The 25,864-nt window shown below is 40.3% G+C and overlaps 1 protein-coding gene across 1 annotated transcript in view; it reads right to left on the bottom strand.

Annotated features, from left to right (window-relative positions):
• The window catches only part of LOC126481918 (uncharacterized), a 39,173-nt gene extending 27,689 nt beyond the window's left edge, over positions 1-11,484 (bottom strand). Inside the window, exon 1 of the mRNA XM_050105877.1 lies at positions 10,918-11,484. Coding sequence (XP_049961834.1) covers positions 10,918-11,484 — 567 coding nt within the window. The remainder of the gene's footprint in view (positions 1-10,917) is intronic.
• Between the last annotated feature and the right edge of the window lie 14,380 nt (positions 11,485-25,864).

Genomic DNA, 25,864 nt, shown 5'->3' with positions numbered 1-25,864 from the left:
CACGTTAGTATGAAAAGGTGATTTCTGTTACTGTTTGTTTTAATTTTTCTGGAAGTATTTTGTCTGGGTCAGGTGCTTTTCAGTTTTTAAGCTGATTGCCATAGCGACTTCTTCTTGTGAGAATGGTATGGTTACACTGTCACTGATGTTTGTTTGCGTAATCCTCTCTCTTAGGTCAGCGTGGTGTTGCTTGTCTTGTGTGGGGTCATCACCTGGGAGGAGTCTGTTCAGGAGATATTCTGCTGTGCTTCACCATCCCCTGGTCATTGTGCCGTCAGCTTGTTTTAGTGTTGACAGACCTATCAGTGTCTTAACTCGTTCTGTTTCTATCTTGAATTGTTGTCCCCAGATGTCATTCTGTAGCTGTGTTTTGATGGAATTAGTCCAGTAGTCTTACCTTGTTGTCTTCAGTTGTTATTTGGTATTTCAGGTTAGCGTCACAATGCAGGTCTAGTCTTATCTGTCCTTCAGGAGAGGTCTTTGTTCATTAGTATTATTTTCTTTTGCCCTGTGAATCCTTCCTTAAACCTGTTAGTTCTGTCGACCACTGTTGTTTCTGTCCCCACCCAGTTTTTGACCATGGTATAGTTGCTTCCTGTGCTCTTTGTAGGATCTCTGTCAGTACATAGGTTTTGTAATCTACACTGCCTTGAACAGTGTGTAGTGAAGACACCTCAACAATATCTCCAACTTTTTGCCAGTTGGCCCTTCCTATGAGTAAATGCTGCTGTTCATGGTCTATATTATGTGTATTGCCATATATGTCTGTCGTTAGGGCGATTGTGTTGTGGTTGCTGTGTATGGCTCTATCAAAATCCTTCATGTGTTGACTAGAAGAAGAGATTTTGCATTCCCTAAAGAAAGATCTATGTTTCTGCCATCACCAGCATCTCCGTCATAGGTAAGTAGCTGTCCCTCCCTATTCAGTATGAAGAGATTGCTTTCATTTACCATGTCAAGAACTAGTTGTCCTCTGTCGTCAGTTCTATCTGAGTTCCACAAGAGGCAATTTGCATTGATATCATCTAGAATAAGTAGCCCTTTTCTTTCTGAGTGTCATGCAATGTCTCTTATTTTGTCTAAGAAAGGTTCTATATCATCTGAGTACTGAGCATATATAGACGACGTGAGCTGTACATCCTGTCATCTGTTATTTCTGCTGTGGCAATGTGTTCAGAGCAAAACTGGATGATCTGTGTTACTATGAGCTTTTTCTTAACTACTACTATCACAGTTTTTGTGTTTAGTGTCCCTGCTATAGAGAAATAATGTTAGGGGAGCCCTGAAATCTTCCTGCCTCACAGAAAGGGTTCCTGAACGCAGGCATATTAATAACTAAAAACTTTTTCATCCCCTCATCTACAGGCAATTGAAAGCAGGTGTTGGCCAGACCTATCTTTGAAATATAATGGCTCCTGGCCAAGTTTGCCAACAATTCTTCTGGCTGGGGAAGTGGATACAAATCAAAATTTGTTTGAGCATTAACAGCAGACTTACAATCACCACAAATGTGAAGTGATCCATTAGGTTTCTTAACTACAGCTATGGGTGTAGCCCACTGTCTAGACGATACTGGGGATATAACACCTCCCACTTTGCAATCTATCTAGTTTTCCTTTAACTGGCTTGCAAATGGCAAAAGGTACTGGAGAAGCTCTACAAAACATAGACCCTGCTGATTGCTTTGAGGATACAAGGGCCTAGAATCCTGTTGCACAACCGAATGAAGGTTCAAACAGTCACTTAAACTGTGCACAAAACATGTCAAGCTCTGTGAATGGGATTACTGTTGAAACTAAACTAACCCGGTCTTGAATTTGAAAACCAAAATTGACAAAAGTGTCTAAACCAAAAATTTTAGTTGTCATCCAAGAAGTAACTACTAGTAATGTTAGTTGCCAAGCTACATTCTTATATTTAGTGTGGACTACGATCTGACCACTGCATGTCACCACCATGCATTGAGGAGACTGCAGCTGCAGGGAGCCAATGCACAAGTATGTGTCCTCTTTGATCAAAAATATGGCTGCCCCTGTGTCCAACTGGATATCTGCCAACATCCTATTAATGTTCAGTTGCAACATGAGACACTACGTCCCGCCTGCTGCTGCCATAAGTGCCAGCAAGATGGGATGTAGTATGCTAACAGCCAATGTCGATGCATGCTGGCCGAGGCAGATACTAGCAAGGTGCTCCAGTTTGCAGCACACAAAACAGATGACATCATAGAAAGGGCAGTGACACCAGTGATGTTGTGGACCAGAATCTAGACATGATTTGATGCCACACACATTTTTGGGGGCTTTCGACAACAGAAAGGGGGGGGGGGGGGGAGGGGGATATTGCATGAGCCTCTGCTCGCTTTGGGCCACATGGACGGTGAATCGAGTGCTTTAGTTTGCGCATGTCTACTGACAATGAGGGTGGGGGATCACTATCTCCTGCATTAACTACTGAATCCCATCCCATGATGCCTGACCACTGGATGAATGGGTGCTCAGTAAATCAGATGATGATATTGGCTGGTGGTCATCAGTTGATTGTAGAGCACAATGGCAAATAACACTACTAAGAACGTTGACACCTGAAGAATCGTGAAACATAGCTTGTGCTGACACAGTTACTTCGTGAGCTTTGGCAGTTTTTAAGACATCACTCAGGGTGAGATCCAATGCCTCTAAACCTTTTGCACTAATTTCTTGATATTATCATCATAGATTAAGGAGTCTGTATACGATGTACCACACTTTTACAGGAAAGATCACATTTGTGTCTCGTGCCTTGTAAGTCCGCAGCCAATGCTGTGTAGGACTGCTGACATTGCTTCACACACAGATTAAACTTGAGCCTAGCTGCAACAATATGACTTTGGTGACCGTAATAGTAGGTCAGCAAACAGAAAAAGTCAAACTACAAGGGTCAGAGAGTCGGTGTAATTTTTGCACCACTTCATACAGTTTGCAACTACAGGACAGTAAGAGCACACATTGACATTTGAGGTCAGCTACTTGACTTGCCTTGCAGTGAAGAACAAAATGATGTAAATAAACCTCCCAACTCTTGTTTGCATCACTGAAGCAAGCAAACAGCGGAAGGGGAGACAAGGAAATGACAGATTCCAACTGTTGTCGGTGTTGCAGCAGTTGTAACAGCAAGGTCTGCTGCTGCCACAACTTCAGAAAACTCAGGATCCATGTTTCACAGGAACAACTGCACAGTGAGAAACTTCTCATCACTTTTCTTCCTACTCTGCATAGGTAAAACACAGTTTATAATCACCAGCACTGGTGGTAACACAGAGACCAGTGAATGAACGGGTGGTTCTGTGGTCAATAACTGCAAAATTCATAAGTGAACTGATATCCAAAATAAGTCCCGAGTGTAGCAAAGTATATAACAGCCCAGGGACCAATCCAAATTACAAATGCAAATTAGTTAAGGTCAAGACCATACTATTCAATGGCGCATAATTTAAGGCTTCAGAGACTTGCAAGAGACTAACTGGGGTGAGCCAAGCCGTGGTACCTAGCAGCATACACACATTAGGGGTAGCGCCACCTGACATGTTTGATGCAACTGCGGCTCCCGGTGCAGGCGCAAACTGAGACCGTCATATGTAGCCTGAGAAACTATGATGTGTTCTCTCTATCATTACTTGGGCTAGGCAGGAAATCTGAATCACCATCAGATACTAAAGTTTCCACTGATCCCTTCTACATGCTGCCTAAAGTTCATAAACTTAACACCCAAGACACCCCATTGTGGCTGGTTGCTTTGGCCCCACAGAAAGAATCTCTGCTCTCATGGATCAACACCTTCAGCCTATTACCTGTAACCTACCCTCCTATATAAAAGAAAAAAACCATTTTCTCCACCAATTTTTCATAGTTCCTGTTCATTTATCACACGCCACCCTGTTTTTCACTATCAGTACTACCACCCTCTACATTAACATCTCCACTGCTCATGGCCTTGCTGCAATTGAGCACTACCTTTCCCAATGCCCCACTGACTCCAAACCTACCACCTCCTCCCTGGTCAGGATGACCAGCTATATCCTCACCCGCAATTACTTCACCTTTGATGGCATCGTCTACAAATAAACGGCAGTGGGCACCCACATGGCACTGTCCTATGCCAACCTATTCATGGGCCATGTAGAGAAATCCCAAAACCATCATCTGGTTCAGATTCATTGACAATACCTCCATGAACTGGACTGAGGGTGAAGACAACCTATTCATATTCCTCCAGAACCTCAATACCTTCTCCCCCATCCACTTCACTTTCTCTTCCTCAACCAACAAGCCACATTCCTCAATGTTTACCAACTCAAGGATGGTTACATCAGTACCTCCATCCACACATAAACTACAACCACCAACAACACCCCCAGTTCCACACCTGCCACCTGTTCCATACCAAAATGTCCCCTGCACAGAGCCAGGTCACCCATGGTCATCACAACCAGTGTGACAGGCAGTCCCTCTCCAAGTACGCCTTCACAGATCGAAGTTACCTTCTCAACCTGGTCCAGAAACAGAACTCACTTGTCTTGTCTCTCCAGTGACCAACCACATCTTACATACCCACCCAATCTGCTCATGACTCGGTAGCACCCAGGGTTAGAGCAACTGAATCATATTTTCCACCAGGTTTTTGGATACCTGTTGCCGTACTTTAAAATGAGGAATACTCTTCCCACTATCCTCCCCACCCCTTTTGTCGTGGTATTCCACAACCCACAAAATCTATACAGTATCCTTGTCCATCCCTTCTTCATCACTGTTCCCAATGCCTTGTCTCATGACTCATGTCCCTGTAATAGACCCAGATGAAAGACCTGTCCCATACGAGGGCTGTTCAAAAAGTTAGGTGGCTATTCAAATTTCATGGGCAATGTACATTTAATTATTGATTTTTTTAAATGTTGGTACACATATCCCAAACAGTTCAAGTGTACAGCCTACTTCATTTGTTTTTCACAGACAGGAAGGATGGAAGTGTTTTAGTGTGCTCAGTGATTTTCGATTATTATAAAAAATGGAGCAAAGAATTTGCATCAAATTTTGTGTGAAAAATGGAATCAAGTGCACTAAAACACTTGAAATGTTTCAGGGGTATATGGTGAGTCTGCCCTAAGTACAAAAAATGTTTACAAGTGGTACAAGCTCTTCCAATATGGCCAAGAAGACGCCAATGATGAACCTCGCTCTGGACGCCCCAGCACATCAACAACAGATGATAATGTCGAAGCTGTGAAGAAAATTGTTTTGGAAAACCGTGAAATTACCGTAAGAGAAGTTGCTGAGGATTTTGGCATATCGATCGACTCATGTCATGCAATTTTTTCGGATGTTTTGGGTCTGAGACTTGTGTCAGCGAAGTTTGTTCCAAAACTTCTCAATTTTGATCAAAAGAACCATTGCATGAGCGTTGCTCAGGAGCTCTTGAATGAAATCAATGATGATCCTGATTTGCTCAAAAGGGCCATAACTGGTGATGATACATGGGTTTATGGTTATGACATCAAAATCAAAGACCAATGGTCCCAATGGAAACATCCCGGAGAGCCAAGACAGAAAAAAGGCACGCCAAGTTGGATCAAATGTCAAAGCTTTGCTCGCCGTTTGTTTCAATTACTGTGGCGTAGTGCATCATAAATTTTTGCCTCACGGTCGTACGGTCAATAAGGAGTATTACCTCGACACTCAGCACTGTTTGTGAGAAGCAATATGCAAAAAACCTCCAGAGTTGTGGAAAAACAATTCATGGCTTTCGCATCATGACAATGCACCTGCTCATTCATCGTTGCTTGAGAGACTTTTTTTGGCCCAAGACAACGCATCATGACAATGCACCTGCTCATTCATCGTTGCTTGAGAGACTTTTTTTGGCCCAAGACAACATGACAATCGTGCCTCAGCCACCACATACAATGGACTTGGCCCCCTGCGACTTTTTCCTGTTCCCAAAACTGAAGGGACCTATGAAAGGACGAAGATTTTCACTGATTGAGGAAATAAAAGCTGTATTGCTGGAAGTACTCAAGGCTGTACCAAAAAGTGCTTATGAGAAGTGCTTCAAGGACTGGAAGAAGCGTTGGCACAAGTGTATTGTATCTGAGAGGGATTACTTTGAAGGGGACAACATGAATATTGATTAATAAATAAATATTTTTTCATAAAAATATAAAGTGACCTTAATTTCTGAACACACCTCGTACATCCTGCCACTACTACCCACTCAAGTCCTGTTACAGGCATCTCCTATCTCATTACAGGCAGGGCCAACTGTTAAAGCAGCCCATATGAACTGCCAACTGAGCTGCAACCATGAGCTGGTTTCTATGTGGACATGACAACTAACAAACTGTCTGTCCACATGAATGGCCACCAACAAACAATTGCCAAGAGGCACCTAGTTGCGGAACATGCCGCACAGTGCAGTGAGCTTCAGTTTAATGACAGTTTCACAGCCTGCGTATCTGGATTCTTCGTACCAACACAAGTTCATGTGAATTGCACTACAATGTGGCCTTCATTCTCATAACTTCCCCGGGCTTAAATCTTCACTAGTTCCCATCTCCCACTTACCTATCCCCTTCCATGCTCCCTCTCCAGTACTACAGACATCATCTATCCTGCCAAAGCACCTCCTTTCCCCCATATCTACTACTTCTGTCCTCTCTCTTTCCCCCTAAACCTCCCTCATCCCACAGAAGAGCCTCCCAGTGCTGCATTTAAGGCCTGTCCTTTCCCCAGCAAGACCCTGCACACACTAATAGGCTGCACTAGTATCTTCCCTCACAGGTACCCTACTATCCCTCTCCCTTCCCAGAATTTAGGATTTGATATCGGTATTGCGGAGATTGGGAGGGCGACTAAAAGCTATTGTAGGTGTGCTGAGCAAAATGTTGGACAGAATGGATCTCATTTCAGGGCACGATATTAAGAATCATAGTCTTGTTGAAGTAGCTGATTAATGCAGTCAAGACCAGGATAATGAGTGACAAGAGGTGTATTCCTAAGTTTTTAAAAGGAATCAACAATACCAGAATTGGATGTAATGGCCCGGGAAATCTGCCTTTAAACTAGGCTGGTGGGATAATTAAGTCCAGTGGAGGCTGCACTGAGAATGGTGGTGCACTGCTGCAACTGAATAAATGTGTTTGCCTCAAGTGCCAGGGCTGTATAGGAGGGAACATTTTCCAAGAAAAGGATTCCATCTGTCAAAATGTAAGTACTATTGTTTGTTAGTAGGTTTAATGTGAACAGAAGTGTGTAGCTGACCCTCGGTGAGGATGAGGTAACCATCAAGGGAAGCGGAAAGGGATTCAGAATAGGACAATATGAAATTTAATTGGGAGAATGTATTTAGAAATTCCAAAAATTTTAGGTCAGCCTCACCATGAGTCCACGTGGCAAAGATGTTATCAATAAATATAAACCAAACCAGGGGTTTTTTCAGAGCTTATGAATCCCAGGAAAGACCTCTCCAAGCAACTGAAATGAAGTCGATTCTGTCCGAGATTTTGCCCAACACACTTAAAATAGCATTTAGTCATCCCACCAATCCCCACAGTATCTTTGTCAGATCCTCTGCTCCTTCAGCACCCATTTCCCTACCCTGTGGCTCCTACCCCTGTGACCATCCCCACCCTCCTACCACCACCTATGCCAGTCCTGTAGCTGGTAAAATATGCAGTATCAAAGGGAGAGCTACAAGTGAAACAACAAATGTCATGTATCAGATGTCATGTAAACACTGTTTGGCTTTTTACATTGACATCACTATCACCAAGTTATCTGTTAGGATAAATGGGCATAGGTAGCATGTAGAGATATGAAGTTGATCATTGCATAGGCTCGGTTTTGGGTAAAGCAGGTTGTAGTCTACAGTCTACTGATAGAATACTGTGGGAATGCAATCAGTCTACAAGGGAAATTGCTTCCAAATCACTTGTGTGACCCATTCTGGAATATTGTTCAAGCGTGTGGGATCCGTACCAAATAGGACTAACAGAGGATATTGAACATATACAGAGAAGGGCTGCATGAATGGTCCCCAGTTTGCTTCACCCATGTGAGAGTGTCACAGAAATACCGAAGAAACTGAACTGGCAGACTCCTGAATATAGACATAAACTATTCCAAGAAAGTCTACTAACAAAGTTTCAAAAAACAGTTTTAAATGAGTCTAGGAATATACTACAATCCCTGATGCATTGCTCAGTTAGGGATCGTGAGGGCAAGGTTAGAATAATTTCATCACACACAGAGACATTTAAACAATTACAGTGCATGCAAAGAGATTTAAACAACCATTCTAACCCATGCTCCATACATAAAATAGCAAGTATCCTCTGCTAAGCTCTTTAAAGTGGTTTGTAGAGTACAAATGTAGATGCAGGTATATTCTAACAACACAAAATATCCTGTTGCAGAACATGATCTACAACACAATGGTTGTGGCCTCGGTGCCTGTTTCACCATACCTGCCATATGGATTCTTCCCCAGACACGTTTCCCAGGTGGCTGCCATTACAACATGTTCTTTGTTCTCACCACCCACTTGACTTTAATTTACGTCAATTTTTTTCGTCTCAGTATTTCTTTCTGCACTCCCTTTTAGATTGCATAACGCCTATCTTTTACCTTTAAGCCTTCAGATTTTCAAATCTTGTCCAGTGTGGTTCCCAACAATCAGTCTTTCCTTCCCATTCTGTCTGGTAGGTCTTCCCTCGCCCAGAGTTTGGGCAACCTTTCCAAACTCCCCAATTTCTAAACCTCATCAGACATTTCCTTCACCTCCTCTTCCTTTCCCTTCAACCCTTCTGCCAGGAGGAGCCGCTGGCTCCAAAAGTTTGCAAACTTCTATACCCTTATATGGGCATTCTCCATCTATTGCTTGGTGAGTAGGCTTTTTATCTATCCAGTTAAATTACGTTTTCAAAAATTGATTATTTTCGTTGAACACACACACACACACACACACACACACACACACACACACACACACACACACAAACAAACAAACAAACAAAAATCATACATGCATAAGTCACACACCCCTGGCCACTGTCATCACGAGGCAGCGTAGCCCAAATGCAGTGAGCAGCAATCTTGGCAGTGGGGTACAGAAGACATGGGGGTGAGATGGGTCGGGATAGCAGGACAGGGGTGGGGAAATGCTGTAGTGCTGCCTGAGGGAGTGTGCAGGCACATAGAAGGGATACGATTGTGGGCTTTTAGGTGCAGTACTGAGAGGTTGTGTGCTTGATGGGGAAAATGGGATTGAGCATGTGCAGATGTGCTGGGGAAACAGGGGGGGGGGGGGGGGGAGGGGAGGGGAGGGAGGCATGTCAGGGGTTTGTGAAGCTGCAATGGGAGCAGGGAAGGAAGACTTTGTTCAATAGCTTAGTCTACTTCTAAACGTGCCTATCTGCCACTCAATCATTATTCTATGCGGTGACTAGCAGTCTATTCCATTTCAATGTTGTTATTGTATCCTGGATTTTACATTGTTTAAAACTTAGCAGTATATTCACATAGTTGAATGCACAACAATAATAGCTTAACTAGAGTTACATACTATAAATGGTACAGAATTAACACTTCTTCCGTGAGATGCTAATTGTATCAGTTTTTAGTGTCTGTAGAATATGACTAACCGTTGACACATAAACCACAAACCTACTGGTAGAGCATTAATGACAGTCAGATGTTAGAGTGGACTAAAATAGAAGTTTTCGATATCTGCTAGTCAATTGACATCATCTGCTCACTACCACCAATCTTTCCTCCATTATTTTCTTATAATTTGTCATCTCTCCACTTTTATGCTATACTAAAACTGTACTATTTAAATGAGATGTGTATTAGGAATATTTCTAGCAAGAAATAACCTTCATTCGATTTCTGAAAAAGAAATTTCTGGTTAACACACCTTAAAAGTGTATAACCCTAATTTGCTAACATGGGAGTGCAAACAATAAAGCAAAACGATAACAGAGCTCTGCAAACTTACCAAGGCAAAAATTTCTTCTTTAGCTACTAATAGCAAAAAGGAATGAAGCTAAGATGACAAAAGGCAAATATATCTATAAAACTTTGCTTAGTAGAACAAAAGAAAAAAAGAAGCTGGTTGATTTTGTAGACAGGCAATAACATAACACCAGAAACAAGATAACTGTATGGTTAGTGAATAGTTGCAATGAGCAAAAATCTGCTAGTCTTGTATGGAAGTAAAGAATAACTAGTGGCTCCATATGTGAATCGAATGGGAAAAAACCCTAATAACTGCACAATGTGGTGTACAGACCTAAAAACAAACACAGCAAGTAAAAACAACTTAATGGCATAGAGAGCAAAAGGTACAAGGGAAATAAAGAGAAGTGGAGGTGTCCAGAAACAAAACAATGTTTTGAAAAAAAAGTGAAGTTTGTGTTAACAGGTAATGGAAGATACTTAAAAATTAAATTGGATAAAGACGAATCTGGAATTCAGTATGTAACAGAAAATATAATTCAGGTAGAACGCTCTGAGATGTGCGTGCTGTAATTTCATATCTTTGAATATGCCTTTGCGAGGTGATGGTTGCTTTCAGAAGTGATACAGGTCCATGGTTGCGGACATTTTCGTTCTCAAACAGTTCACCGTTGGTCACACGAAATTCAGTCTATAGAAAGTTATCCAATGCAAGCTGCAACTAGTATCCGACAGTTATGAGTAATTCGAACGTAGACACACTTTCAAACGGACACCAATTGGAAAAATGGACGTGTGTCGGTAACTGATGACTCACTGCAAGCTTGTCGATATGGCAATGCGCAATACGAACTATATGTTGAAAAGCCTTTGGTTAGTAAATTAAATTATTTCTCAATGTTATTACTGGTTCAAATGCGAAGATTACCTTATTCAGCGCGTGTTCTTCATTGTTATCAGCTGTTCTCTCATTAATTTGTTTGTTGCAAGGGAGTTGCGCTCTGGCATCCTTACTTTCCGCTAAAAGTTTGTTCTGGTTGCTGCTATCAATATGTGTATGGATTTCTTTCGTACATTTAAGAATTTTCTTTTTCTTTGGAGCAAATTTATGAGCTGGTATATACGAGAAATCATATTTCGACTCCAGTCTTCTCTTTCTGTTGTTCAGCTGCTTTGCTAGCCGCTTGGGATTTCTTCTAAGTTGCTCCTGCCCAGGTTGGGCTGGAAAGATATTATCATTAGGCCGGATGCTCTCAGATCCATTGTTTAATCCGCCCTCTTTTGATTTCGTAGGCTGTAAGTTAATTGAATCTTCTCTCGTCTGTAGTTTATGTCCACACATTTTATATAAGGGCGTCTTTTCAACAACCTTGATTATAACGCAGTCATCGTCATCACAAACATCAACGTTTCGGTTCTCATCTGTATCGTTGTCATTTACCTTATATGACGGGCTACTAATTTCATTATTACAGTCAGCTGAAGAGGAACTCATGTTGCAGTTGTTGAGTGGTATGAAACTAAGTTATGTTCATCTTTTGTCTGTTACGTGCGCGTTGTCGAGACTATTATTTTACGTTAAATAACAATGCGTTTGCGTGAAGCTGTAATTTAATACAAGAAAATAGTTTTTGTTTTAGCCACTGTTTTCACTCGCACGAGTACCTGTACCTTCAAATTTACGCGCCGCAGAGCATTTAAACTGAAAATGTGCTAATGTACCAATACGGTACATAAAGTGGAAATGTAGCAAATAACTCGATAAATGTAAAATAAAGTTATTGCAAGCAGTGCACACTAATTTAGTTCTGTGCGTGAATGTACACACATCTTAATTTAACCGTAAGAATAGGTTTTCCAATGTGGACTCTTTCCTGTTTTCTTTTTCTATTACGATTAAAATGCTGCGAATGCCGCGCAACCACTTGATAGGTGAATAAAACGCAGCTCAACATACGTAAACACAATAAGTTCCATAATAAGGATGAGATTTAATCTAGGATCGATTCGTAACCATCTTCACCGAATACACGTTCGAGATAATCATTGTTGTGAATGTGACAGGACGACGGTAGGGGTTTTCAATCACATTTTTAGAATGAAAACTGCATGCGAATCAGTAAATCGGTTTAATATAACTAATACGATGTCATCAACCATTACCAACTACTATACTGTACCAACTCTTCTTCATCAAAATAATATCGCAGTTTTAAAACTAATTATGAAATTAACTGATAAACGCAACCTGTAAATCTTCAAAACACTGAGAGATGGCTGTATGGGCTTCAGGCCAAATATTACAATAAATAACAGACACTTAATAGATGAAAGAAAACTATTAAGCAACAACTGTTTCTGCGCGACATATAAAAGTTTATCAGTGTTGCTCGATGAATTTATATATCTGTTCGCCATTTTAAGTATTTGCGTGCAACAGGCGTCGTATGGATAATTTAAAAAGACAACAACATTTGCGATTATACCGATTTTAGTTAAACTTGCCTACTGTTTTATCGTGCTATTTACTGAAATAAACATGATCGAATGGAATACGATAAGAAGTGCTTATACAAAGGTGCACAGGTAATGATTTCATAATTATACACAATCCAATAAGTAGGGGCATAAGTATAGAACTGCGCATTTGTGATGACACACACAAAAATGCCAGACTTGTGATTAAGATAGAGTGATTTAATGGGACAGTCGAGGCGGACAAAGTGCCTCTGTATGTTTGTTAGACAATAAAACTTAGCCCCCATTGTGTATGCGTGGAGCCCTGTGAAACAACTATTATTACCTTGGAAGACTGGTCTGTTCACAGTGTACTCGTCATGAAGATGCAGAAGGAAGAGCAATACTTGGCCGCCAATAATGTTGAAATGAAGATCCCGGTTCATGCTCACAGTAACCTGAATGAGTGGCCCAAGTCATGGTACGGAAACCACCCCCAAAACATTGTAGAACCATTTCCTGACTGAAGTACACCTTCCAGATACCTACTGTGGGTTAAATGCCTCATTGGACCGTCGATTGCATTAGATTCCCTGCATGCCCCCTGCATCAATTGAAAAGAGGGAAAATCACTACTCACTAGTTCATATTACAAACCTCCAGTCTGTTATTGTTCAGTTTCAGTGTTGTTTGCCCAAATGAAGATGTAGGCCTACAGCTCAGTTATCTGCTGCTGTGAACAATGGCCCTTTTCTGTGATCAATGGCCTTTTGTGAGGAACCTGACCCCAAGTGCCCCTTAGCGTGCAGTTCCCTTCGTAATGTTCATTCTGAAACTGATTGACGGGTCAGTCACTGAGAGTAACAATTTCTGTCAGGTGAACCCAACTGTCATTGACAGGATATAACACTTGTCTCCTGTCCCTGTTGGTGAGGACCTTCTTATGACCACATACATGGGTGCAAGTTGTACACCATTCTTTATGGATGTGTTGGACAGACCATATTGATACGCCAACAAAACAGGCAGTTTCACGTTCATGGAAAACATCCAAACTTGATATTTCCCTTTTATCATTATATCATGTCCATCTTACTACTCAAATTCTATACAACTTAGAGAAACTTAATTTAATGGCGCTTCCAAAAACTTACACATGGCTTCACTGCCATGACCTGTCCCAGCAGTGGAAGGTCACTGACCTCCTGATACCATTTTTACACCACCCACAGTGATTGAAAGCAAAGTGTGTGTTCAGCAAGGATTGATTAATTTTGCCTCGAGAACATGTAACAGAACGCTATCCAGCTGCCAGTATTGAATGGAGAGGAGCCTCAAAGTGGAGTAAAAGTAGAAAATTATACAGCAGGATCAGGAAGACTAGGGACATATTTGGAAGAAGAAACTACTCCAGATTTGTGGTAGTCATGCCATAGGTGTAGCACTGAGTGGGGACCAAGACAGTTCTAGGAACTCACTGAGTGGGGACTAAGATAAGTTTAGCATAGGAACTCATGTCCAGAAACAAACTGTTTTCCCACTAGACGCAAAATACCACAACAAATGTTGCCGTCTGACTCCTGCTGCTTTTTGTCTAAGTCCAGCTACAAGCAGAGCTTGATCTCACAACCACCAATGTCAACACAGATACCATACCTCCTTGCCATTTTTTAGTACACATAATCACGAATCCCTGGTCCTCCAGCATCCATCGCAGCCATGACCCCAGTCAGTAGGTCTTCCTCAGATACCACAGAGGTTTTGTAAGTCGAGGATTTCATGTGACTCCACAAGTAGTATTCTAGTGGATTCAAGTTGAGAGAACGTGCAAACCATGCAATTGGGCCACCATGACGTATCCACTGTTGCCCAGATTGTTGGTCCAGATGATGTTAGACTGCACTTGAAAAATGAGGTGGTGCACCATCATGCTGGAGCCACGTGTTTTGACACACTTGTAGTGGAACATCTTCCAAGAGCCCATGTAGTATGTTGTCAAGGAATCACAAGTACATGGCATCCATGAGATGTGGTGGAAGAAGGCATGGCCCAGTCACATGTCCATCCATGAACTCTGCCCATATGTTCAAACTGTATCATTCCTGAAATCCATTGGGGGTGTGTAGCATGTGTGTTGTCATCAGTCAACACACGAGAACACCTTCCCTGGCAATCTTGGCTTCATCCATGAAAAGGATCCCCCACAGGAAGTAGGGCTCACTTACACAATGGTGCAAGAATGACCTGCAGAATTGGCTCGCGAAGCAAAATACAGCTGCTGCATTGACTGTACCTTCTGAAGGTAGTATAAGCAAAGCTGCTGCTAATGCAGAACACACCAGATAGTTTGGTGATCCACATTCTGTCTACCTGCTACATTTCTGATACTCGTTGTTGCATCCTCTTCCACTACATGGAGTATAGCCTCTTCAGATTCGGATCTGCAGCAATACTGTGGAGCAACAGTTGACCCTGCTGTCTGTGAATGGACCTGGTCTCCGAGTCCCACTAGCATGTCATAGCAAAGAGGGAGTGTGAAGGTGTCTGCCAATGTGGAAAATGCACCACATATAACTGACTAGCAGTCCTCCCATTGCACCAAGCATCACCATATGATAACATCAAGAGGTCGTATTCCGTAGTTCACCATCGTCAACACCACACTAAAATGAGATATTCTTACACCTTGCATTCTGTACTGTAACGAATGCTTACTACTTACAGCAGCACAGTATGAACAAAAACCACAAGCATGTACAGAGGTACCCCAAACCTTTCTGGGTGGATACAGTAGTATAGTATGAACAAAGACCACAAAAACAACAGCAGGTACAATCCTTTCTGGACAGATCAGAAACTCAACTGAATAGCATTTAAACAAACTCAAAATGGGCATAGGACATTATGTGATCTGTGAGTAATGTATGTAATACCCTGGTCAGTGGGCCAAAAACAAAGGAGGTTTGAATGTGTGTTGTGGTATTTTGCATGTTGCAGGAAAACGGTATGTTTCCAGGCACGAGTTCCTATGCTAAACTTAACTGCCTTGGTCTCCACTATAAGTCCTCAATGCCTGTCAAGGGAATTTAGTTACATCCAGTATGTCAGAATATCATGTTACCAGCTTTTGAAGTTGAGTGCAGAGTTCATTCATATGATATGAGTTTATATTTGATGATGAACTACAGTTCCAAATATTGAAATTTATTCTTGAAACTCACCTCAAATGTAATAGGTATAGATGTACTACATAAAGCAACATATGAAAGGGTGTGCTAGAAAGGAACTCAAACCCGGATTTCCCACTTCGCAGTCACCTCACTGCTTAGGCGATCCGAGCATGCTTCCGAGACCCTAACTTCCACATGTCACACACGTATCTATTTCTTCTCGTAGATTATTAATTTATTTTCCCACACTCACACATCTTGTGATTCCATGCAGGTTTTTAGAACCTAAAATGACACACAAATTTGTGACAGACGGGGACTTGAACTTGGATTTCCCATTTATCGCAAGTGGTCATCTGTACCTATTACAATAAAGTTGAGTTTCAAGAATGAATTCCGGTATTTGAAACAGTAGTTTGTCATCTCTGCACACGCCTGTGTTTAATGTGTAACTGCCAGAAGGTTCATTATTGTATGTCTGTTAGTTATTGTTTGTTGATTGGGTGGTTTGGTGGAGGGGACCAAACAGTGAGGTCATCGATCCCATCAGATTAGGGAAGGATGGGGAAGGAAATCAGCCACGCCCTTTCAAAGGAATCATCCTGGCATTTGCCTGAAGCAACTTAGAGAAATCACGGAAAACCTAAATCAGGATGGCCAGACACGGGTTTGAACTGTCATCATCCTGAATGCAAGTCCAGTGAGCTAACCACTGCGCCGCCTCACTCAGTCTAGTTATTGATCAATGCTATATTGAGTAGAACATTGTATGCCACAGTTTGTGAATTTCAATATGGCAGAGTTAGAGGAGCAAAACATCTGCATTAAATTTTGTGTGATATTTGAGAAAACCTTCACAGAGACACACCAAATGTTGGGGAAGCCTACAGTGATGAATACTTAAGCCACTGGTCATACAGACGGAAGTTAAAGATGACCCTCTTCCAGGATGCCTTTCAGTGTTTACTGAAGATACCCATGTCAGGAACATCAACAAAATTGTGCGTGCCAACTGGAGACTGACTGTCCAAGAGAATGCAGAAGAATGCAATATTTCAGTTGGATCATGTCATGAAATCCTGACACAGCATCTTGGAATGCATTGTGTTGCCTGGAAGTTCATACCATGGCTCACGAGTCAAAACCAGGAAGACCTTCATCTCACAATCTGTGAAGAGCTTTTGGATCGCGCAACTGAGAACGAGATGTTCCTTTAGAGAGTTCTAACTGGTGATGAGACATGAGTCTATGGTTATGATATTGAGACCAAAGTTCAATCTTCACAGTGGGTTGGTAAAGATTCTCCAAGGCCAAAAAAAGTGCCTCAGGTTAGGTCAAATGTCAAAGCCTTGCTGATAGTTTTCTTTCACTTTGAAGGATTAGCTCATCACGAATTCATGCTACAGGAACAATTGATGGTACTATCATGTTATATTGCAATGCCTGCAATAAAATGTGAGAAGGAAACGGCCTGAGATGTGGCAAGACAGTTCATGGCTCTTGCATCACAATAACACACCTGCACATTAATTCCTGTTGGTGCATGACTATTGCACAAAAAACAAAATCACTGTTCTGCCTCATCCTCAATACTCTCCAGACCTGGCCCCTGCAGACTTTAGTTTATTTCTGGAGTTGAAAACCCAAGTGAAAGGATGAAGATTTGCGATGATATACAAAATGAAAGAAAATTCGCAGATGATGCTTCGTGCAATCCAGCAATAGGCATACCAGACTGCTTCTGGTGTCGGGAGTGGTATATCAATTGTGGACGTGAGTATTTTAAAGGAGATCATGCACAATAAGTAAAAGGTAAGTGTGGAAAATATTTGTGAAAAAGTTCCAGTATTTTTTGAACATACCTTGTGTAAATGCAGATAAAGTAAAGATAGACCTGACAATGATAATCCACGACTTCTCATTGTCTCGATTCCGAAAACCTGCATGGGTATTGTGAGATGTGTGATTGTGGGTAAATGAATTAATAATATATGAGAAGAAATAGATAGTTGTGTGACATGGATTTTGGGTTAATCCGGGAAGTGTGCTCGGATAGCTTAAACAGTAAGGCACCTGAAACTTCCTGGCAGATTAAAACTGTGTGCCCGACCGAGACTCGAACTCGGGACCTTTGCCTGGCAGAAGTAAAGCTGTGAGTACCGGGCGTGAGTCGTGCTTCGGTAGCTCAGTTGGTAGAGCACTTGCCCGCGTAAGGCAAAGGTCCCGAGTTCGAGTCTCGGTCAGGCACACAGTTTTAATCTGCCAGGAAGTTTCATATCAGCGCACACTCCGCTGCAGAGTGAAAATCTCATTCTAGTAAGGCACCTGATTGCGATAAGTGGGAAATTCGGGTTTGAGTCCTGGTCCAGCACAAATTTTTAATATTCGTCACTTTAAGTAGTACATCGATATCTATTACCATTGAATGAATTTCAAGAATAAATTTCAGTATGATAGAGATCTTAGGGCCTTAAAAGACAAGTTTCACTAAACATGACCAGGTGGTAATTGTGGATAAGACAGCAAATTGCTTGAGCAGAGCACCTTTTCGAGCTGTTCGGGCTTCATGATTGGCCTTCCTTTAGCAATGCCCTACAGAGAATTAATGTGTAGCTTGAAATTATACTGATGATTGCCAGTCAGGTGCACCTTGGACTGGTGCTGGTTGGTACTGTCGAGAGATGAGGTTTTGCTATCCACAACATCTGATGATGTCTTCAAAAATGCAAACAAATTAATTTATCAATAGTTTCTCTTTATAGGACATCCAAAACCATAGTGTATATCATTCGTGATTGATAACATCCACTACAGTTGTATAAATTTTATTTTTCAATAGGAGGAGAGCACTACTAGGTTTCAGCACAATGATCCCGTCTTCAGATGCATCTGAAAAAATTCAAATAAAACATAATGGCTGTACGTATTATCAAACTCTAAAAAGCCAACAAAACATGTAGTAATATTCTAAAGACGAAATTACCCGTACATACAGAATGTCCATACGAGTCAACTAATGGAGTTTAATAGCGTGGTTCTCTGGTAAATGGTGTGTAAGGAGAAAATCCATTTCATATATTCATAGGCAGGATGAAAAATCTCTCTAAGAACAGGGCCTACATAAATGGCAATGGTGCTATGTGTAGAAGTTTTAGATCTGATTATAATGGCAATAAGAAATTTGAGCTTAGCCATTAGATGGCATGTGTGGTGGCCATGAGATTGCATGCGTGGTGCACTCGCGTATGTGTCAGTAACATGGTCTGTCACCTGACATTTTAACATCGGTGTATGGTTGGTACGGTACCAGATGGGCATGTATGAAGTACAGGTAAGACAGAATCTATACATCAGGGGATATCGTGTGCATATGACATCTATAGGTTCAATGATTACGTGTTGTATCTCTTTCGGGTTCCAGTGTACGGGTGTGTCCAGTGATTTCCTTTAAATGGAAGCATGTTATTATCACCCTTAAGCTTTGATCTTTCTGACTCTGAATTGTGATTTATGGGTGTGGGGACATTAATAGTTTTTTGATTTTATTTGAGGTGGTTGCACTCTTTTATACTGTGCGTCCCAGGAGTAATGGTCAATATTCAGAGATATGGCAGGAATGATCATTAGAAGCAAAAATGTCTAGTAAATATGGGCTCTAAAAAACTTACCTTAAAAGCTATGAGCACTGTTCATCTTTATTACTGTGAAACAAATCTCTTCAACTACAAGCTCTTTGCTTTCCGTATTTTGGGAGGAGTTAGTACAAACCAAAACACGAAAAAAATTGCCTAGTAAACATGGGCTCTAAAATGCATACCTTAAGAGCTATGAGCACTTGTTCAGTAGAAGCGATGTGTTTCGCAGTAACGAAGATGAACAAGTGCTCATACCTCTTAAGGTATGCAGTTTAGAGCCCATGTTTACTGGACATTTTTTATTGCTTTGGTCCATACTACCACCTCACAAAACTTGGAAAGCAAAGAGCCTGCAGTAGAACAGATGTGTTACACAGTACTGAAGGGAAGGAAGTGTTCATAACTCGTAAGTTATGCATTTTAGAGCCCGTGTTTACTATACGTTTTTTGCTTCGAATGATCGTTCTGTCATAACCCTGAATATTGACCATTTTTCCTGGGACACCCTGGTTTTAGGGATCTAATGTGTTTCATGTAGGCCCTGTTCTATGAGAGGTTTTCCATCTGGCATAGGAATATATGAGATGGAATTTTTGTTTACATGCCGTATACTAGAAAATTACTGTATTAAACCCCTGTTAGTTGACTTCTATGGACATTGTGTGTGTAGGTGGCATCTTGTTTAGAGTATTACTACAATTCCTTTTTTTTTAGTGTGACAATATGTATAGTTGTCACATTTTAACTGTAATTTTCCAGATGCACCTCAAGACAGGGCTGTTGTGCTGATACATGGTTGTGTTCTCCTTTTATTAACAAATACAATTTATACAATAATATCTGAGGTAGTCAATCACGAATAAATCAATTCTTTGAGGATGGTTTTGCAAAAATGTGGAAAACACAGTGCCTACATACGATTAGTTTAAAAAGTTGCAGAACTGGATCTGGTGTTACTACAGAAAATTCCTACTGAAGGAGCTTAAAGGATTGAAGCTTTCAGCCTGAGGTGTTACATCAGTTCCAGAATTTTGAAAGGAGTTATTAAAAATTGCAGACATACCATATGTTATGTTCATAAGGTTAGGAGATGGAAACAGCCCTAAGGAAGTGATAGCACTACTAAGTAAGTCTGTATGTGTTGAACATTAGGGCAAAGACAGCAAAACATCTTTCTAGATGCAACAAAATGGACAAGTGACATCATAATTTTAGGTCTCTGCACAGTGAATATGATTGAGCAGAATTGGGAATGTTATAAGGAAGAAGAGCAGATTAGATTAGATTAGTACTTGTTCCATAGATCATGAATAAGACACTTTATAATGATGTGGAACATGTCACGTTAATAAAATGTGTTTTTTTGTGCGGTTGGGGAAATTATCCACTTACTATATCCAAAAATTCATCTAATGTGTTGTAGTCATGTACACTGCTATTACTTTTGAATTCGTTCGAATTGTTAATAACAAATTTCATAAGTGAGTATATATATATATTGTGAGGCTACAGTAGGGTGTCCATTCGACCCGTTTTTTCCGAGACAGTCTCGAAAGTTTTTTTGGGGACGCTCAAATGTCCCGTTTTTTTATGATTCCGCTTGGCTACAGTATTTTACGCTACTGGTTGTTTGACTTGCTATTAACTGCGCAATTATTTATGCTAGGAAGCGTGTGATGACTTTCAGCATACCCATAGTGCTCAGAGCCATTTGAACCCAAACATGTACCGAACTGTCAAAAATCGCAAGTAATTTTAAACGCACTTCAGGTTACGAATAACAACGAAGATTCTTCTCTTCTAAATCGATCCACTGAATCCGTCCTTTCGGTCCAGAGATACTCTTCACTACTGATACTTGCTCTTAGGCTTTCATCACCACACTGTTAATGTTTTGCACTGTGCAATCACTGTTTCATTATGCCAAAACAAAAGTGTAATTTTAACAGCAATATAAAAAGCGAGTTTTCTTTTATCACCAGTAGTGGAGAAACTGTAGAATGTACGTTGTGCAGATCAAAATTTGCTATTGGTCATGGTGGAAGGTCTGACATTGTGAATCACATTAAGACAAAGAAACATCGCATGAGTGATCAAACGAAAAGAGCAAATAAATGCGTGAGTGACTACTATGTAAACTTAAAATCAGTAACAGAAATGGATAGCCAGTTGGCAGCACAAGAAGCTACGTTTGCATACCACAGTGCAATGCATAACCATAGCTTTAAGTCAATGGACTGTACTACAGCAGCTGTTAAAAAACTTTGCAATCCTAAATTCACATGTGGACACACAAAATGCAATGCAATCATTTCAAATGTTATTGCACCTTATGCAGCTCAGCAGGTTTTAAATGAACTGAAAAGTGCTCGATTCATTTCTGTAATGATTGATACATCGAATCATCTGGATTTGAAGTTGGTTCCTCTCCTTATCAGGTATTTTCACCCTGAAAATGGCATCATGGTGAAAGTGCTCGAATTGGTTAATTTAGCTGGAGAAACTTCAGATTTACTTCAGAATTATGTGCTGGAGGTTTTAAAGAAATATGATCTTGAGGGAAATGTGATTGCAGTTTCTGCAGACAACACTATACCAATTTTGGTGGTAAGCAGAGGAAAGGGAAAAACAATTTGTTCTATAAACTGCAACAGAACACAGTGAATAATATAGTAAGTGTTGGCTGTCCAGCACATGTGGTGCACAAATCCTTACAAACTGGCTCAGATTGCCTACCCATCGACTGCCAATTAATTGTAAACAACATCTACCAGCATTTCCACATATATACAGTAAAGGTTGAATCTCTGAAGTCATTCTGTAAGTTTACTGACACTGAATACAAAACTGTACTTGGGCACAGCAAGACAAGGTGGCTATCTCTGCTGCCAGCATTGGAAAGAATTATAGAGATATTTCCTGCTTTGAAATCATATTTCATTTCCCTTGATAAGTGTCCTTTTATCCTTAAACAATTCTTTGATAACCCTGTGTCTATTGTTGTTCTACATTTTCTTGTTAGCCAGCTAAAACCTTTATCCACAACAATTAAATGTATTGAGAAACAAGAAATCACAATAGTGGAAGATTATCAAGAAATAAACAAATTATTGGGCAAATTACAATGTAGAAAATCTGAAAGATTTCTCACATCCTTTGTACATGAGACTCTAAGAAAGCTGGAAGAAGAGGGTGAAGTTACTGTAGAACAATTTCATATTATGCTGACATCTTCTACGACTCTTGCATTGAGTACATTAAAGAATGGTGTTTACATTTTTCTCACACCTTTTAAAGCATTTGACTGTGTTAATACTGTAAAGGAGCAGCTACAGTGGAAGGATATTCAGGACTGTTGTGTTTTTGTTAAAAGTATTGTACCAAATTTTCCTGTTGATGAAGACGAACTGTGCGATGAATTTTCATGTGCACAGAACTTCATAAAAAGTGAAGAAGGAGACAAAGAAAGCGTTAGTGCAATGTGGTGTAAAATATTTGCTTATTTCAAAAGTAAAAACATTAATGTGAAAAACATGATTCATTCAGTGGAGTTTTGTCTGGCAATTCCTGGGTCAAATGCTGCTGTGGAACATCTGTTTTTTCGTTAGTGAACTCTTTGTGGTCAGATGAAAAAAACAGAATGAAAGCTGAAACAGTGAGGGCCTTGCTCATTGTCAAAACACACTTTAATGGTGTATCGTGTACTGACTTTTATGATACAATTTCAAACAAAAATGCACTTCTTGATAAAGTACGTAAAAGTGAAAAGTACGGTAATAGTGTGGCAGAATAATTGTAAAAAGTGATTTGGGATCATCTGAGTGCATGTTGTAAAGGTAAACTTGTATGTGTATTAAATTTAGTTAATACAATATTTATGCCCCATTTTTTTCTTCATTGTCCCTGGTTTTTCTCTAATTTATTTTAAATGTCCCTTATTTCAATGAAAATGAAATGGACACCATAGGCTACAGTGAAGATCTCTAGCTCTTTAAATAAGTGTCTGCAGGATGATCTTGGATGAGCTCAGCAATTATTCTGATTACATGCTTTAGTGCAATGAACACTCTTTTACTCCATGATGAGTTACCCCAGAATATGATGCCATACAAAAGCAGAGAATGAAAATAGGTGTGGTAAGCTAATTTACTGAGATGTATATCACCAAAATTTGCAATGACCCTAATAGCACAAGTAGCTGAACTCAAACATTTCAGCAGATCCTCATTGTCTTTTTTCCCAGTTCAACCCCTTGTCAACGCATACACCTAGAAATTTTGAATATTCTACCTTAGCTACCGATTTCTGATCGAAGTCTATATGTATTAATGGTGTCATTCCATGTACTTTGTGGAACTGTATGTACTGTGTTTTGTCAAAGTTTAATGAGAGCCCATTAACCATTTAATGATTTTCTGAAAAACATCATTTACAATTTCACCAGTTAATTCTTGTCTGTTGGGTGTGATAGCTATACTTGTATCATCAGCAAAAAGTACCAGCTTTGCATCTTTGTGAATATAGAATGGCGAATCATTAATATATATTAAGATCAGCAGAGGACCCAAGACCGAACCTTGCGGCACCCCATTCTTGATTGTTCCCCAGTTTGGGAAATCACCAGTTTTTTTGCATATTATGTGAACTGCTTGTTTCAACTTTCTGCACTCTTCCAGTTAGGTATGATTTAAACCATTTGAGCACTGTCCCATTCATACCACAATACTGCAAGTATTCCATGATTTACACAATCAAAAGCCTTTGATAGATCACAAAAAAATCCCAACAGGTGACTTCCAGTTACTCAGAGCATTTAATATTTCATTAGTGAAAGCATATATAGCATTTTTCATTGAAAAACCCTTCTGGAAACCAAACTGACATTTTATTAAACTTTATTTTTACAAAGATGAGAAGCTACTTTACAATACATTACTGTTTCAAGAATTTTGGATAAGGCAGTCAGAAGAGAGATTAGGCGGTAGTTGTTGACTTCAGACATATCCCCTTTTTATGCAGTGGTTTAACAATGGCATACTTCAGTCTATCTGGGAAAATACCCTGCTTCAGAGAGCTATTACATATGTGGCTAAGAACCCCACTTATTTCTTGGGAACAAGCCTTTATTATCCTGTTGGAAATGCCATCAATTCCATGTGAGCTTTTATTCCTGAGAGAGTTTATTATCTTCCTAATTTCAGAAGGAGAGGTGGGTGGAATTTCAGTTGTATCAAATCCATCAACTGCCTTGCTTCTTCTAATGAACATTTAGATCCTATTTCCTCTACAACATTTAAAAAATGATTATTCAAAATGTTTTCGACTTCCGGCTTGTTGTTTATCAAGTTTCCATTTGCTTTGATGGTGATGATGTCATACTGTACTTTTGGTTGCCCTGTCTCCCTTGTAATAATATTCCAAATTGTTTTGAGTTTGTTATCAGAGGTATTAATCTCAGACATGAAGCACATGCTTCTGGACTTTTTAATAACCTTTCTTAATATAGCACAGTAGTTTTTATAATATTTGGCTGTTTCTGGGTCATTACTCTTTCTTGTTGCTAGATACAGTTCCCTTTTGTGGTTACAAGATATTTTTATTCCTTTAGTAAGCCAAGGTTTTTTGCATGGTTTCTAATAATTAGATTTAACTACTTTCTTGGCGAAACAGTTTTCAAATTCTCTTAGAAGTGTATCATGAAATAAGTTATATTTTAAATTACCATCGGGTTCCTTGTACACCTCATCCCAGTCTAACTACTGAAGATTTTCTCTGAAATTTCTAATTGTTGAGTCATTAATTGAATGCACAACTTTGGAGGGTAGTTTTGAATTACTGAATGGAGCTATGTCATATACTGAAACTAGCTGAGCACCATGATCAGAAAGGCCATTCTCAACAGGACAAGAATTTATGTTTTTAATCCTATCTTGGTCTATAAAAGTGTTATCTATCAATGTGCTGCCCGAGTAGGAAAATTAATGGCAGATGTCAAATTGAAAGAACCGAGCAAGACTTCCAGGTCATTCTTCCTATTACACTCGTTCAGTGAATCAACATTGAAGTCCCCATGTAGTAACACTGTTCATGTTTTATGTCACACTTCACTTAGTGTAGACCGGGACTGTGTCCTAGGCATGCCCGATGTGAACTGACTGGGCACGGCCCATGCAGCCTGAGTTGTTGTTGTTGTTGTTGTTGTTGTTGTTGTTGTTCCGCTGGCAGAGGTCGCGTCCGAATTCTCGCGTGCCCTCTGGTGGACAGGACTCTACTTGCGGCAACTACCGTCCATGATGCACCATGCCGATGTGCGCTTCCCGCGATCTTTCTGATGGCTACTGCACTCCACAAATAATAATTCGCTTTCCCCTATCTGACAGATAGCACAACAAGGCATCCAAGTTTTCCAGGAATAAATGAAAGTTTCCTGAAGGGGACCTATATACTGTAACATTTATAAAAGAGCCCTCCTTCAGTTAAAGTTGACAGGGACTGTGACCCACCCAGACAATGGACTCAGAAAGTTTATATTATGAAGAAAGGAGCGATGATGAAGTTTCTGAAGCATATTAAAAGAAAGGGGGGATGTGATTTCCAAAGAAGTAAAACAATG

This window comes from Schistocerca serialis, chromosome 5 (genome assembly GCF_023864345.2).
Source record: "Schistocerca serialis cubense isolate TAMUIC-IGC-003099 chromosome 5, iqSchSeri2.2, whole genome shotgun sequence".
In the NCBI taxonomy this organism is placed as follows: domain Eukaryota; kingdom Metazoa; phylum Arthropoda; class Insecta; order Orthoptera; family Acrididae; genus Schistocerca; species Schistocerca serialis.
Note: the sequence above shows the minus strand (reverse complement) of the source record. Positions and strands in the feature narration are given on the sequence as shown.